The sequence below is a fragment of the Mustela putorius genome, unplaced genomic scaffold, assembly GCF_011764305.1.
Source record: "Mustela putorius furo isolate JIRA1106 unplaced genomic scaffold, ASM1176430v1.1 tig00000992_pilon_pilon_pilon, whole genome shotgun sequence".
Taxonomy (NCBI): Eukaryota; Metazoa; Chordata; class Mammalia; order Carnivora; family Mustelidae; genus Mustela; species Mustela putorius.
The window spans coordinates 3,783,703-3,800,308 of NW_025421526.1; the positions used below are offsets into that span (position 1 = coordinate 3,783,703).

Here is a 16,606-nt window from a genome sequence, read left to right on the forward strand (position 1 = left end):
CTAGCGCAGCGTGAGAACCGCCTCAGCAGCCTCCTGCTTCCTGCCACCTCCACCTTCCTCCGCCAGCGCCGCACCCGGTCCTCCAGCCCTCCAGTATGCGGTACCGCAGGCCCCTCTCACGCCAAGCCTCTCCTCTCCTCTGCCTCTGTCCCTGCCGGCTTCCTCGCCGGTCTCCAGGAAGGACTCCCCTTCACTCTCAAGTCAGTGCAAGAGCCCTTCTCGGAAACTCTGCTGCTGACCGCTTCCCTCGTCCTCCCCGGAACCCTGGGCAGCCCTTCATTAGAGCAGCGGTGGCCTCCTACTGCACAGCGTGAGGAATGGACCTTCCGCCTCCACACGGAGACTCCTCCCTGGTAGGACCAAGCGTCACTCATCGTGTGTTCCCAGGTCCTAGCCTGACACACAGCATTTAATAAGGTTTTACTAAATATTTGACTGACTGAATGGTCCAAACGATACTTCATGGAAGCCTGGAAAACGTCTCATGCTATTTTTTTTTTTTTTAATTAAACATTAGGGCTCAAGCAGTTAGCTGTGTGATGTGAGGACTATGCCACCAGTGTTTTGGCACAAATGACGTATCCCATGGGACAGGCACAGTAGGGAGAGGACTGCTCCAGACCAAGCAGAACTTGGCTGAACTCGGCCACAGGCATGAAAAATGTGCACTTTTCAAGTGTTACCAGGGCCAGGAGCAGCTGGGCTATATCAAAGTCTCAACAGAAGTCTCAACGGGGTCCTTTCATCTAACAAGTGGAATGTACACTTTATGGGCTCATGGGGTCGGCAGTCAGATTTGGAGTCTTACCAGTTCTGCAGCTGATCAAGACAAGCGTTGGGGGGCCCCCCGATGCAGGCGCTCTGTTGTCTCTGCTTCCATTCCACCAGCTCATCATTGATGAGGGCTTTCTGGGTAAGTTCCGTGACATTCAACAACTCTATTATTTTGAGAACTACTTCCTAAAGGGAGAGGAAGAGACAAAGTGAAGTCGATTCATCTTTAATCACTGAATTTAAAAATATTTTTAAAAAGCAAAGCAAGGGGCGCCTGGGTGGCTCATTGCATTAAGCCTCTGCCTTCGGCTCAGGTCATGATCTCAGGGTCCTGGGATCAAGCCCACATCAGGCTCTCTGCTCAGCAGGAAGCCTGCTTCCCCCTCTCTCTTTCTGCCTGCCTGCTTGTAATATTTCTCTCTCTCTGTCAAACAAATAAATAAAAAATCTTAAAAAAAAAAAAAAAAAGGAAAGCAAATATTTCAACTGGGGCTCTAAGCCAAGTGGTTATAAAAATAATATTTCCTCTATTCTAAACTTCATGTCCAGTACTTATAGTCTGTGACAAAAGCAACACATTATTCTGGAAAGTGAATCACTACCTTTCTCTTATTGTCGAGCATTAAATACATCTTCTGGATTAACAACTGTTCTTGTTTCTGATCATTCTTTGCCACGCCATTGGTTTCATGCTCTGTGAAGTGAGAGAGATGGCAGGTAAGTATAAATGTAAAAAAACCAAAACCAACTAAATCCAAGATTCACATTCACTTAGAAGAAACAGAATCCAAATGTTATCTGTTGACAGATCCAAGTTTGATCTTTAATTTTCACTGAACAAAACTAAAAAAATGTCATCAGTTTAAAAAAATTGGACAGGCTAAAACAAAGTTCTTGTTCTCAATGACCCATGTAAACTGGAAACAGTACCATCCAGCTCTTAAATCGTTGTCAGAATATTATCTAAATGAATATAACCAACAAAATCCAAAATCCGAGATACAAAGTGTATGTGCAGCTTTGAAAGAGAAGTACACAATTAGGAAGAAGTAGCTGAGGTTCCTTTCTCTCATACTATTACCTAAATTGTCCTAATAATGTCCCCAGATCAACCCCGCTATCTTCCAAGTGATCGCGAGGGTTACAGCCAGCGTATGGAGCTGCATTGTTTAAAAGAGCTTCAAGCTGGGAAACTGCACACACCTGTCTGGCTACATCAATCAGGGGGCTAGGTACAGTAAGTACAGTGAGTGACACAGAGCCTTGTCGACAGCCAGTGATACTGTCCTGCCATCCCTCCCCCCAAACATGTGGCAGTGTCTGACCTGTCACCACTGGGGATTAAGGAATAGTTCTACTGCCATCTGGTGGCTAAAAGTCAGGGCTGCTGCTATGTACCCTATGAGGCACAGAACAGACAGCCCCTTGCGAAGGGAACCTGCTCAGAAGGTCGACAGTACAGAGGTTAACGCCTCATCAAGAAGCTGAGACCAGCAGTTCAGAGCCATAAAGCACTTGGCAAACAGGAAGACATACTTGCCTTCTTCATCTCGTGTCAACAGAGGAAAGGACAGCCAATGGGCACTGCTTTAGACGTTAAGTCTTACCTCTGTTCTGCAAGGTTTTGCACTTGAAGTCATACTCGTCTTGTAAATCTTCTAAGGTCTTTATTTCATGCTCTATACACTACAATAAAGACATAAACAGGTTTTCCCACCAACCTGCTTCCAAAGACTTTGGGAAATAAATTATCATTTCTGTAGGACCCAGAAACCCTGGCAACCATCCTGCACCCTCAAACATGGATTCCATTTGCAAAATTCTAGTCACATACATAATAATCTCTATTTCCTTAATAAGAATATAATAATTTTTTTAAGAGGAAGACATATGGTTATTTTCAGACTGGCTTCCCTTGATTTCTACTTTAATGCTTCCCTTCCCAGGCTCAGAAGAAAACAGGTCCTTGAGAAAGAAGGAGCCATGTTTGTCCTGGGGCTCTCCATAACCCCAGGAACACGCCAACTTGAGAAACACAGCCATCAAAGGCTATTTCGAGCAGCAACATCTAGTTTATTGGGTGATGGGGCAAAGTCAACAGTTACTGCACAATCTTGCAAGGAAGAAAGAAAGCAGCTCAGTGTCTGAAGCTGTAACAGGGGCCATAAAAGTCTATTTGCTGGTTGGCTTAACTACTTTGTTTGCATATGGTTTGGAACTTCAGCAAAACTTCTCTTCTCAACTACTTAAAAGACTGAAATCAGTTAACCACGTTTACACTCAAGTAATTGAAACCTTTTTCGTCTTACAAAACGTTAGAGGCTAAACATATATATATATTGACTCAGTACGCACCATAACCTTATCCTTCACATTTCTGACTTTGCTGTCCAGCTCCTTCTGTTTGTCTAACATCACGGTGCTCTGGATACTCCCCGACTGCGCCTGCAATGGGAGGGGCGTGGTTACCAATGAGTTCCTCTGCCACAGTCACCTGCTGATTACTCTCCGAAGTCAAGTCCACACCTTGTGCACCACCTACCCCCCAGACCTTCCGAAACTTCCTACAAGCTTCCCACATCAGCGCTGACGAGAAACAGCTAGTTCTCAAGGCCCTGGAAAATGCTGGCAAAATGTTAAAAAGGCTACAGAAAGACTCAGCTCAGTTCATGTCTACTATATACAGAGTATTTCTGGAATTTTCCATTATTTCATACAGTTGCATGGTACCACACAGGAAGTTCACATCAGGGTTTCTCAAATTTTATAGACAAGATTATTCCCATGAACCCTGTAATTATTTGTCATAAAGCCTCACTATTCCTTGTGGCCCCAAGACCAGCAGCACCTTACTGCCTGGGAGCTAGTGGGAAATACAGACTCTCAGTGCCTCACTGATTACTGAATCAGAAGCCCCATTTTGACAAGATCCCTGGTGACCCAGAGGCCTGTCGAAACTGGACAGCACTGCATTCCGGACTTCAGTGACTGTGTGCTACTCGGAAGTCATGACTGTCAATCGAGACACACAGAGGATCCAGTCCTCGCCCTTCAGAGCACTCAAGACGTAGCAGCACCTCTGTGTTCCCTGTTTAAGGTGTTCCCTGGTTTATTCACACAGCAAGACTTACTCACTATTAAGTCAAGGTCAGACAATGTCCTAGACCCCCGTGGTAGAGCGGTAAACATGAGACTGTTCTCATACAGATTAGATTCTAAAAAGAGGCTATTTTTGTTTAGAGTTAAAGCCCCTCCCATGACAAAAACTGTGCCCATCGACCTTCCTTACTGAGGCCTACACAGCGCACATTCTATGTGAGCATTTTTACCCCTTCAAACTTAACAGGATTTTCTTCTTTTATATCTGGATTTTCCCTACTAGAAAGCCTTTCTGTATTGACAGATTAGAAATAAGTTCTCCCATTTTTAACCTAGCACTTAAATGGTTTCTTTTTTTTCTACCTTTAGATCTCTAATCCATTTGAAGTTTATCCTTATGTTTACTGTGAAAAAGTGTGGGGACAATTTTAACTTTTTTCCCAATTGGCTGTCCACGTGTCTTAACAACATTTAGCGAAAAGTTCCTATTTTCCCCAGAGCTCTGAATTGCCATTTTTATCACACAAAGTTCCTTTCATACCTGGTTTTAAGTTCTAGACTTTCTCTGATTTTCCATGGGTTTTTCTCTTCCTGAACCTGAACAGTGTTTAACCTTGGAGGGCTTGGTGTGTACCTAATAGAGTGGGGCCCGTCTTCTTGCCATGTTTCTCTGCAGGTTTCCTTGCTATTCTCTCAGTTATTTTCCTGACGACTTTCACAGCTTCAGAAAGAAACTTGTTACTTCTATTGGGATCACATTAAAATTATGAATAACTCAGGGACAGCCAATATCTCCATGACATTCCTTTTGATTCTTATGCCTCTCATGGTGTTCTCTTGTCTAACTGTATTGGCAAATACCACCAATATAACGTTATTTAAGTATCAGTGGAAATAATGGACATCCTTGCCACAGTTCTGATGTGTTCCAAACTACATAAGACACTGTCTACAGCACTGAGAGATCTGTATTTTAATATGCTAAAGAGGTACCCATCAGTTTGTATATTATTTAGTGTCTTTTATCAGGGATGGGTGTTGGATTTTGTCAACTCTTTTCAGCAACTATAGAGATAAGCATATGCTTTTTCTTCCTTGTATCTACTTACATAATGAATTACATTAATGCATTTCCTCGCCACACCCTACTCTATTATTATAATCTGGAATAAATTCTACTTGGTCGTGATATATTGTTTTCTTAAAGTATTACTGAATTCTGATCACTAAAATATTTTGTTTAGAACTTTACATTGATATTCAGAAATGAAATTGGTCTATAATATTCTTTTTTGTTCTATCTTTATTATGTTTAGGTGATCAAAGTGATTCTTTGTTTACAGAAAACTCTGGAAGTTTTCCTTCTTTTATATACTCTGGAATTGCAGAAGTTCAAAGTGTCTGAATTATATCTGTATAAAGTGTGCATTAAAAATCACTACACTGACTGGTACCCCTAGGTGCCCCACGTGTCACTGAGGAATGAACAGGGCTGCTCAGGCCTTTCAGAAGGAGCTGTTGCTTTGAGCAGCTCCATATGGCCTCCTGCCTCTGCTGCACATCAAATGCTCAAGTTGGGTATGGAAGTGCTGAATCCCTATATTCTACACCTGAAACTATTGTTACACTGCACATGAACTGGAATTAAATGCAAACTTTACACAAACCGGACAATTTTAACTTTTTTCCCAATATGCTAAAGAGGTACCCATCAGTTTGTATATTATTTAGTGTCTTTTATCAGGGATGGGTGTTGGATTTTGTCAACTCTTGGAAGGGACTCGTCTACTCTTCTTTTCTCATTTCACACCTACACCACATACAGACCCTGTCTGGAGGGTTTTCATTAGAACTGAGCTCCACACGCACCCCAGACCAAGGAAGTCTGGTCAGGGAGGCTTTCTCTTCAATGGAACAAGTGGCTGTCCAAATAAGAGGACACATGACAGGCACTGGATGGGCACCAGAGGTCCCAGTCAGAATGCCCTCCTCTCCCATCTCATAAGTCCAAACCCCCAAGACAGATGAAGCAACTTCTCTAATGAATGGGTTTTAGAGTCACACAATTCTAGGTTTAAATTCCAAACTCCTTAGCTCGTGGCCTTGAGCAAAGTACTTGACCCCTCAACCTTAGTTTTTTCATCTGTAAAACGGGGATAAGAATACTTAATTTCAGTGACAGTTTGAAAACGTTTATTCAAATTAAATGATGTTTATAAAATATTTAGCACAGGTCCTGAGAAAAGCATTCAGTATATGGTAATTCTATTATTTTTGTTTAAAGATTGTATTTATTTGTCAGAGAAAGAGAGAGCATAAGCAGGGGGAACGGCAGGCAGAGGGAGAAGCAGGTTCCCAACTGAGCAGGGAGCCCGATGCGGGACTCGATCCCAGCACCCTGGAATCAGGACTTGAGCTGAAGGCAGATGCTTAACGGACTGAGCCAGTCCCTGATAACTCTAACAAAGGGAAACCCGAGAGCCACTTGGTGTCTTTCCTTCCAGTCTGAAAGAACCGATCACCAATCCCTGTGGTGAACCCTATGGACCTACATTTTATCCACACATAGAGTTTTTTCGCCACACACACGCATGCACACACTCACACATGTACACATGTGGGCACACAACACGAGAAAGAAAAAGCTTAGTGTGCAATAATGGCAGCAAACAAAACATTCATAGTTTACTAAGAAGTATCTACATATAATATTCTTTTTAAAAATATTCTCTTACAGATACTTTCTAAAAGTTCTTTTATTAAAACAAAAAATAACAGGAACAAAATTTTCCTATCCCAACATTTCTATAAAATTTCATAGAATTTGAACACTATAAACAGACTCTCAAGTTTGCATGTTTTTAACTTGTTGAATTTCTTAAATCCCTATGTACCTATCAGTCTGCACAGCTGTCAGTCAAGTCATGGACACTCTTGTTTCATCTAGATTCTCCAAATGCCCCTGGCGCCAAAATGGGGTTACTCGGAACCCAATACAGGCATCACACATCATAAGTCAGTATGCATAAAAGATACATTATTAAAACGTAGTTACTTCAACAAGGGGGAGAAATGGCAAAGAAATGTTTCTCAATTTCCCAGCCCATAGTAGATTGGGTAACTTGGGGGCCATTTCCCTTTCCCTGATGGCCTCAGACATCCAGATCCTTCCCTCAAACCCTAAGAAGGTCTTGCTTCTCTCATTCTCAGCTGGGCGGTCAACTAAACCTCCTGAAAGGTGCTCACCAGTAGCTCAGCGGTCTCCTGAGAGGCTTAAGATGGTCCTCTCCCCAGATCACCGACATTTCTAAAGGGGAGAAAACCACTGGCAAGCCTTCAAAACCCAAAGCATACCCAGGAGAGGATGCTGATCTGGGAGAGAAGACCCCTACTCTGGGCCTTGGGGCCAAATGTGAGGCGAGAAATGCTTGGGTGCCAGGTGGAAAGTTGGTTCTTCTACCCATCTCTGCTCTTGGCGGCCCTCTCAAGTAGGACATACAGGAGTGGCCAGACCATTGCCTGGTGTTATTAAGATGAAAATCCCACACAGTCCCAACATCCTGCTGAAAACCTCACAGCTGTGGGACGCATGTTGAAGACAAGCATACCACCTGCAGAGGAGCCCAGGCGGCCGACACTGAGAGGCACTTCTGTTCATGAGGCCAGGGGCCAGATGCGCTAGCTCAAATTGAGAACAAATAACACATCTCTTGAAATGCTCAGTGCAGCAGCTTCCAGTGGGCCCCGAACTAAATGCTCAGGGAAGCAGAGGATTCACAAAACCTGGATCAAATGCCCAGAAAGTGCATGGAGAATGGAATTCGCCCTCCTACTTACATCCTACTACTCTGGCATTCTCCCCCTCATAGCGGAGGGTCTTAGCCAGAACAACCCAAACGGTGGTTTTACAACTTTGTTTCGTTGCCTTCTGGTTATTTCTGGCCCCTCAGCCGTCAAGAAGGGGATGAACAGATGCCACAGCGATTTTAAAAATCTGAGCCCTGACCGCCAAGGTGGTTTGTATTAATATTAGTAAAACTCTGATCAAAAATCTTGGTGCCAAAACAAATCTGACTCATTCTGTTTGGATGTCTTGTACATTTAAGAGGTAACTCAGGGTGCCTGGGTGGCTCAGTAGATTAAAGCCTCTGCCTTCGGCTCAGGTCATGATCTCAGGGTCCTGGGATCGAGCCCCACATCGGGCTCTCTGCTCAGCAGGGAGCCTGCTTCCCCCTCTCTCTCCGCCTGCCTCTCTGCCTACTTGTGATCTCTGCCTGTCAAATAAATAAAATCTTTAAAAGAAAAAAAAAAGAGAGGTAACTCGATCCTATTCAAAACAAAGGTCTTAATTTTCCCATCAACTTGTTCTTCTGCTCTAAAGCATACTATGTCCTACAAAAGCCATCCCCCATCTTTCTTTCCTCCCCAGCACGATGAACAATAGCTCCAAGTGATTCAAGTTGCAAACCATCAAGTCATCTTCCGCTTTGCACTTTCCCTCACTCCCATGTCTGACCCTTCACTATAAGCCCAATCGGTACCATGTCCCAAATATAATCTGCCACTTTTTACCTCTACCAGCTGCACCTTTCTTGAGTCCACTCTGTCTGCGGCTTCCTTCCCTGCCCAACCCTCACCCTGATCTAAAGACATAACCCCACCCCCCAGATACTTCGTTACTGTATCTCAGTATCCTCCTTTGGTATCTGCATAGGAATTGTCACTATGTGAAAATATTTTGTTTATGTATTATCTCTCTCCCTCACCAGAATGATTTCCAACAGATCACAGTCCTTTCTTAAAGCCCAGGTCTATGCAATCTCTGTATCTGATCTTTCCCATTTCCTGGGGCTATAAGATCAGAGGACTTTTCCCTACAAGGTGTTCATTATATTTGTTGGGTAAATGAATGCATTTTTATTTTACTACAATCTTCAGTGTTCCGTTAGAAAAAAAAGTACCTGATTGAATCTCTGAGCATTTTCCAGGATCCTCCTTTCTTCCTTCAGACAGTTACAGATGATCATAGACATCTGTACTGGGTCTTCCTGAAAATTATCCTAGATATGGGTTAGAATAAAAACAAATTTTACAATGTTTAAGCCACTGTATACTATTATAAATTGAATTTGTTCCTATCTACCGAAAAGCCTCCTCTAGTATTTATTAAATTCTATGCAAGCTATTTTTAGTAAAAATAAAATACCCTTAATAAATTATAACAAAACCTTTCCAGTAAATACACATACCTAAATTATTTCTTGATTAAAAAACCCAAATATCTTCATACGCAGTTCTGCTAATAGTTTTACTTTTATTTCTTTGTTTTTGAGGCCATTTATGTTCCGTTAGGGTTCTGACACAATGCAAATGATTATTTCTCAATTAAGTTTTCAGTTGGTCTCTGCTTTGAATTTACCAAAGATATTCTTTTCAGTTTTTCTATTTCCTTGTCAAAGCAGGTTGCAAAATGCTGGCAACATGGCTCTTTATAACAGGTGTGCTCACGCAAAGTCTGTAGGAGAGCAAATTTCTGTAAATCTCACCTAATTTCCCTGTCGCTGGTATTATAAAAGCATAGCTACATTCACAAGGGAAGGAAAAGCTTCTAACTATCTAAGTTGAAGTTTGGTTATGTTGAAATAAGAAAATGATCGCTCTCACCTTCACTGAGACAGAAAAGTTCTGTTGTGACAAAGTAAATAGAGTAGCCAGTCTTAAGGGATGCTGGGAGCCTTTTGAAAAACTCCTAAAACCCTGTAGCCCATTGTCTCCGGCCTGGGACTCCCCCTGACTTTCTCTTCCATGGGAAGGCAATTCTTCCAAAAGCAAGGAAAAGTGGGGCCTTGTTCCAATTCACTAAGTCTGTCAGAGCTCTGGGTCATCAAATCTTTCCGGACTGCTTCTTCATCTGGACACCAAGGGCTGAGATGGGCCTACTACTACAGCTCCTTTGAGCTTCTGCCTGGTAGGACCGCTCACGGCCTTTAAAATGTAACCCTGCCCCTGGTTTCAATTTCAACAACTTGTAGTAAAAGAAGGTGACAGCATCACATTTGTCTCAGAATTACTGACACCTAACAGGTAATAACACTTAAACCTGGAAATTCCTTATGTATTTACAAAATGAACCGACATTTTACTTTGCTCATGCTATAAAATATTAGCAATACAAAAAGAGTTTATTTGTCATCTCTGAAACTTTTAAAAATACCAGTGAATGCATACTCAAGAGTATTTGCTCAATGAAAAAAAAAAAAAAACTCTTACATAGGCTTGGGAACATTTTAACTATAAGGCAAAAACCAGGTCATACCTGAAGATTACGCTTGCTTTTCCTTATGTTATGCTGCAACAAAAAATTATTCTCCAAAGAAAAGCGACTATACTGATCATCCAGCTGGGACAGGAGGTCATGAAAACGGATGGTGGCAAATGAAACGTCATTAGCAGCATGCTCCCTGGGAGATTGAAAATTTACACATTTCATTTCAGGTACTACTTTCAACAGACAAAATAAACATCACTTTGCTAATGAAAATTATTTAAGAAACCAAATCGTAAGTATTCTCCTAGGTTATTTTTCCTTCTTTTAAGACTGACATTGCTTTTAACAGCAGCTTGTACAATATTTCCATTACACACAATTAGCATGAAAAATTCCAGAACTCACATCATGCATGAAAACTCTTAATGGTAATTATCGCTGGAGAGGGAAACAAAACCAACAGGAGCCTTTACTTTGTGTGCCATTTAAAATTTTTGCAATCAGCATATAGTAAATTTTAAAATAGAATACATATCAAATTCTTAGAGCTAACCTCCTAATTTTATTACCTTCTTCCTATTTCTTTTTTTTTTTTTAGGATTTCTTTTTTTATATATAATTTTTTATTTTTTATAAACATATATTTTTATCCCCAGGGGTACAGGTCTGTGAATCACCAGGTTTACACACTTCACAGCACTCACCAAAGCACATACCCTCCCCAATGTCCATAATCTCACCCCCTTCTCCCAAACCCCCTCCCCCCAGCAACCCTCAGTTTGTTTTGTGAGATTAAGAGTCACTTATGGTTTGTCTCCCTCCCAATCCCATCTTGTTTCATTGATTCTTCTCCTACCCACTTAAGCCCCCATGTTGCATCACCACTTCCTCATATCAGGGAGATCATATGATAGTTGTCTTTCTCTGCTTGACTTATTTCGCTAAGCATGATACGCTCTAGTTCCATCCGTGTTGTCGCAAATGGCAAGATTTCATTTCTTTTGATGGCTGCATAGTATTCCATTGTGTATATATACCACCTCTTCTTGATCCATTCATCTCTTGATGGACATCTAGGTTCTTTCCATAGTTTGGCTATTGTGGACATTGCTGCTATAAACATTTGGGTGCAGGTGCCCCTTTGGATCACTACGTTTGTATCTTTAGGGTAAATACCCAATAGTGCAATTGCTGGGTCATAGGGAAGTTCTATTTTCAACATTTTGAGGAACCTCCATGCTGTTTTCCAGAGTGGCTGCACCAGCTTGCATTCCCACCAACAGTGTGGGAGGGTTCCCCTTTCTCCGCATGCTCACCAGCATCTGTCATTTCCTGACTTGTTGATTTTAGCCATTCTGACTGATGTGAGGTGATATCTCATTGTGGTTTTGATTTGTATTTCCCTGATGCCGAGTGATATGGAGCACTTTTTCATGTGTCTGTTGGCCATCTGGATGTCTTCTTTGCAGAAATGTCTGTTCATGTCCTCTGCCCATTTCTTGATTGGATTATTTGTTCTTTGGGTGTTGAGTTTGCTAAGTTCTTTATAGATTCTGGACACTAGTCCTTTATCTGATATGTCGTTTGCAAATATCTTCTCCCATTCTGTCAGTTGTGTCTTGATTTTGTTAACTGTTTCCTTTGCTGTGCAAAAGCTTTTGATCTTGATGAAATCCCAATAGTTCATTTTTGCCCTTGCTTCCCTTGCCTTTGGCGTTGTTCCTAGGAAGATGTTGCTGCGGCTGAGGTCGAAGAGGTTGCTGCCTGTGTTCTCCTCAAGGATTTTGATGGATTCCTTTCGCACATTGAGGTCCTTCATCCATTTTGAGTCTATTTTTGTGTGTGGTGTAAGAAAATGGTCCAATTTCATTTTTCTGCATGTGGCTGTCCAGTTTTCCCAGCACCATTTATTGAAGAGGCTGTCTTTTTTCCATTGGACATTCTTTCCTGCTTTGTCGAAGATTAGTTGACTATAGAGTTGAGGGTCTATTTCTGGGCTCTCTATTCTGTTCCATTGATCTATGTGTCTGTTTTTGTGCCAGTACCATGCTGTCTTGATGATGACAGCTTTGTAATAGAGCTTGAAGTCCGGAATTGTGATGCCACCAACTTTGGCTTTCTTTTTCAATATCCCTTTGGCTATTCGAGGTCTTTTCTGGTTCCATATAAATTTTAGAATTATTTGTTCCATTTCTTTGAAAAAGATGGATGGTACTTTGATAGGAATTGCATTAAATGTGTAGATTGCTTTAGGTAGCATAGACATTTTCACAATATTTATTCTTCCAATCCAGGAGCATGGAACATTTTTCCATTTCTTTGTGTCTTCCTCAATTTCTTTCATGAGTACTTTATAGTTTTCTGAGTATAGATTCTGTGCCTCTTTGGTTAGGTTTATTCCTAGGTATCTTATGGTTTTGGGTGCAATTGTAAATGGGATGGACTCCTTAATATCTCTTTCTTCTGTCTTGCTGTTGGTGTAGAGAAATGCAACTGATTTCTGTGCATTGATTTTATATCCTGACACTTTACTGAATTCCTGTATAAGTTCTAGCATTTTGGAGTGAAGTCTTTTGGGTTTTCCACATATAGTATCATATCATCTGCGAAGAGTGCTAATTTGACTTCTTCTTTGCCGATTTGGATGCCTTTAATTTCCTTTTGTTGTCTGAATGCTGAGGCTAGGACCTCTAGTACTATGTTGAATAGCAGTGGTGATAATGGACATCCCTGCCATGTTCCTGACCTTAGAGGAAAAGCTTTCAGTTTTTCTCCATTGAGAATGATATTTGCGGTGGGTTTTTCATAGATGGCTTTGATGATATTGAGGTATGTGCCCTCTATCCCTACACTTTGAAGAGTTTTGATCAGAAAGGGATGCTGTACTTTGTCAAATGCTTTTTCAGCATCTATTGAGAGTATCATATGGTTCTTGTTCTTTCTTTTATTGATGTGTTGTATCACATTGACTGATTTGCGGATGTTGAACCAACCTTGCAGCCCTGGAATAAATCCCACTTGGTCGTGGTGAATAATCCTTTTAATGTACTGTTGAATCCTATTGGCTAGTATTTTGTTGAGTATTTTCGCATCTGTGTTCATCAAGGATATTGGTCTATAGCTCTCTTTTTATGCCTTCTTCCTATTTCTAATCAATGTTTTACCATAATTAGGCTATCATTGTTTCTTTTAACTTACTTCTTTCTCTAACCCGGATCCTAACGTGGGACATAATTGGTGCCAACATTATCTAACTTGTTCAAAGCATTTAGGAGTGCACGTCATAATTCAATGGACAAACTACATACAAGCTCTTAATGACTAACACAGTTTTGTAGAGATGCCATTTTTCAAACCAACATATTGTTCTGCAACAAATAGTCCAAATGGCTACAATGAAATTCATCTCTTATCCAGTGCAGCTCCAAGCCACTTAATCACTTTAAAAACAGAAAATCTTCAAGTGAGCATCCCTTACCAGTCTTGTTTTTCTAGCCACTGTGCCAGGTACTGTCTGATTTCCATGGGAAAACTGTCATCGTAGAGCTGGTGAACCTGCTCCAGGAATTTGGAGTCAAGCTGCTGTAGCTCGTACCACTGCGACATCCTACCAGGAAACAGAGCACAAGACCTAGGTCAGGAATGGAAGAGCATAGTTCCAAAGAAGGCATTATCTAGCACCATGCTTCTTTTAAGTATCTTACTTAATCCAAAACATAACTTGTCTCTGAAATACATTATTTAAATGGTATTTACATTCTGAGGTCTGGTTTTTTTTTTTTTTTTAATTAAAGTTTGGGGTTTGTTTGTTTTTTTCCTTCTCCAGAAAACACACCTTCAGGCCTTTTGCTCAAATGCCAACATACCAGGGAAGACTTTCCGGCCCCTTACTTAAGTTGACATCACATCTCACCTCATAAAACACTATCCCTCTGCCCTGATGTGTTTTTCTCCATAGCATTTACCACCAGCTAACCCACCATGTATTTTTTTTTTTTTATTCTAAGGAATAAAGGGAATGAATGAAGGGAAGAATTTGAAGGGTAAGCGGACTATTCAACACCCTATCTCCAGAACAGTGCTGGGCTCATGATATGACTTTGAAATGAATCTGTGTACTTTTATCGAATAAAAAATGAAAAACATTATTTCGTTAGATTTGCTTCCAGACAAATCCTAAGAACCCTCCAAAAGTTGCTCTCTTAGAAATACAGTACATTTGGGGCACCTGGGTGGCTCAGTCAGTTGGGCATCTGACTCTTGATTTTGGCTCAGGTCACGATCTCAGGGTCCTGAGGTCAAGCCCCACAGTGGACTCTGAGCTCAGTATGGAGTCTGTCTGAGATTCTCTCCCTCTCCTGCTGACCCTCCCCCTGCTCTCGTGGGCCTGCTCTAAAATAAATAATTAAATCTTAAAAAAAAAGAAAGACAGTACACCTGTAATTTAACTCAAAGAATTTTAAACCAATATTTTATACTTTGTGATTCATATGCTAACATGAATTATTTTTGTCCTATACCTTTTAAAACAGATTTTCTTCTTGGTCTACTTAGAACAATAAAAGTAGTACAAACACTCTTAAATCTCAGTAATAATTTAAAGATGGAAACAACACTGTTAAGTATAATTTCAAAAACTAGAATACTACTGTCTCTTTGGATAACCGTCAGTCATTTTTTGTAAAGCAGTTCTAAGGAAATGAAAACAAAACCCTGATTTAAGGAAGTCCTACCGTCTATGCAGAAAACGGAGAGCCTCCCATTACCACAGTGTAAGTTGGGATTTACACCAGCGCACAGCTGGCTCATGCAGCGTGGGTACACATGGCTCGCATCCTACCAGGCCTCTGCAGAAGGGGTCTGCATTTTCAAGCAGGGCATGGAAAAGCCATGCATGCTTGCTATCAAGCACACTTGTGGAGGCATGAAGTCATGCCTACTCCACGACTTTCCTTCCGAAGAAAAGCAAGGATATGGTGGGACAATAAAGCTAGTTACCATCACAAATGCCAGTGGAAATGACACAAACCCACTCCTTGGCATACCTGCTATAGGAAATTGAATTTTTTCAAATCAAATTTGAATTTGATTTTGCACTTCAAATTAATTTCACCCCATGGGTGACTCCAAACCTGTGGCTCTTTCCCCACCCTGGCAGGTGTGTAATAAAGATGTGCCTACAGCAAATCAGCTGGCCACGGGGTCAGCCAGAGGGGACATGACACCTCTTACTAGATGCAGGACCTCAGGCAACTCACGTCCCCATCAACAGTGCGGTTGTTAAGACTGGAGGAGCTTGGGGCGCCTGGGTGGCTCAGTGGGTTAAAGCCTCGGCTTTCAGCTCAGGTCATGATCCCGGGGTCCTAGGATTGAGCTCCCCATCAGGCTTTCTGCTCTGCAGGGAGCCTGCTTCCTCCTCTCTCTGCCTGCCTCTCTGCCTACTTGTGATCTTTGTCTGCCAAATAAATAAATAAAATCTTAAAAAAAAAAAAAAAAAAGACTGGAGGAGCTAGTAGAGCACGGAGCAGGGGATTAATCAATGCATGCTAACAGATCCAGAATCAGTGTCATCTCATTAAACCTGTAGCCAACTCAAGGAGGGACATGATCATCCCCAATCACCTGGCTCAAATTCCAGTGTTACGAAGACTCCTCCCTCCAGTCCCAAGACCTCCTGCCTCTCAGCTTCCAACACTATTTCCCAGTCTAGCCTCCTGCTGTACACAGGTGGACCACATCACTGTCTTGCTCAAAACTGCTACAGTTTGCCCATTCCTAGGCTGATTTGCACCCTGACCCTATATGCATCCATTAGCAAAGCAAACCCGTTACCTAATTATCTAGTGTTTTGGTTATGCCCAACATTTCCGCTCTGCTCCAGCTGTCACTGGCTCTTAAAAAACAGCCTCTCCAGGAATTTCCGCCTAAGTCCTACCATGATTCAAAGGTAGACACAAAAACCCCTTCTTCCATAAAGCTGTCTCGGACTTTCCCAGAGGCAGTTAAGCTTTCTTTGACTTTGCCGCACGCATTCTGCACCCTCCGTTACTGTGTCAGCTCCATATGAAGCTCTAGGCTTCCTCCCCTGCGTGATGGAAGTTTCAGAGGTGCCAGCGCTACCTTTTTTTTTTTTTTTAAACAAACAAACAACAACAACAAAGAAACCCACCAACAGTGTCCTGCCCATCGTAGGTACCCAAATTTACTGGATTGAAATCGCGTCTATTTCGTACTGAATTAGAAAATAAGGGGCAAATCCTGTGATGCTCCTCCGAGTCTGGGTTCTGCATCCTCCTGAGGCAGCGGCTGTCCCGGCTCAAGCCTTCCTGCCGTCACGTGAGAACAACCTCTCGAGCCTCCACACACAACACCCAAAGCTCAGTCGCTCGCACCGCACCCAGAGACCCCCCAGACTCTTCAGGATCCGCCACCAGTTTTCAAAGACTAACAGCACTTGGGGGGTCG

The 16,606-nt window shown here is 41.9% G+C and overlaps 1 protein-coding gene across 4 annotated transcripts in view; it reads right to left on the minus strand.

Moving 5' to 3' along the window:
• The window catches only part of STAT1 (signal transducer and activator of transcription 1), a 45,963-nt gene that overhangs the window by 28,674 nt on the left and 683 nt on the right, over positions 1-16,606 (minus strand). For all 4 annotated transcript variants that reach the window (XR_006608511.1, XM_013061864.2, XM_045086510.1 and 1 more), the window contains 7 exons: positions 13,620-13,748; positions 10,190-10,334; positions 8,835-8,933; positions 3,130-3,219; positions 2,382-2,460; positions 1,377-1,468; positions 809-960 (listed from right to left, as the gene is read on the minus strand). Coding sequence is in view for 3 of the 4 variants with exons in the window: in XM_013061864.2 (XP_012917318.1) it covers positions 809-960; positions 1,377-1,468; positions 2,382-2,460; positions 3,130-3,219; positions 8,835-8,933; positions 10,190-10,334; positions 13,620-13,747 (785 nt within the window). In the remaining variant the exon portion in view is untranslated. The remainder of the gene's footprint in view (positions 1-808; positions 961-1,376; positions 1,469-2,381; positions 2,461-3,129; positions 3,220-8,834; positions 8,934-10,189; positions 10,335-13,619; positions 13,749-16,606) is intronic.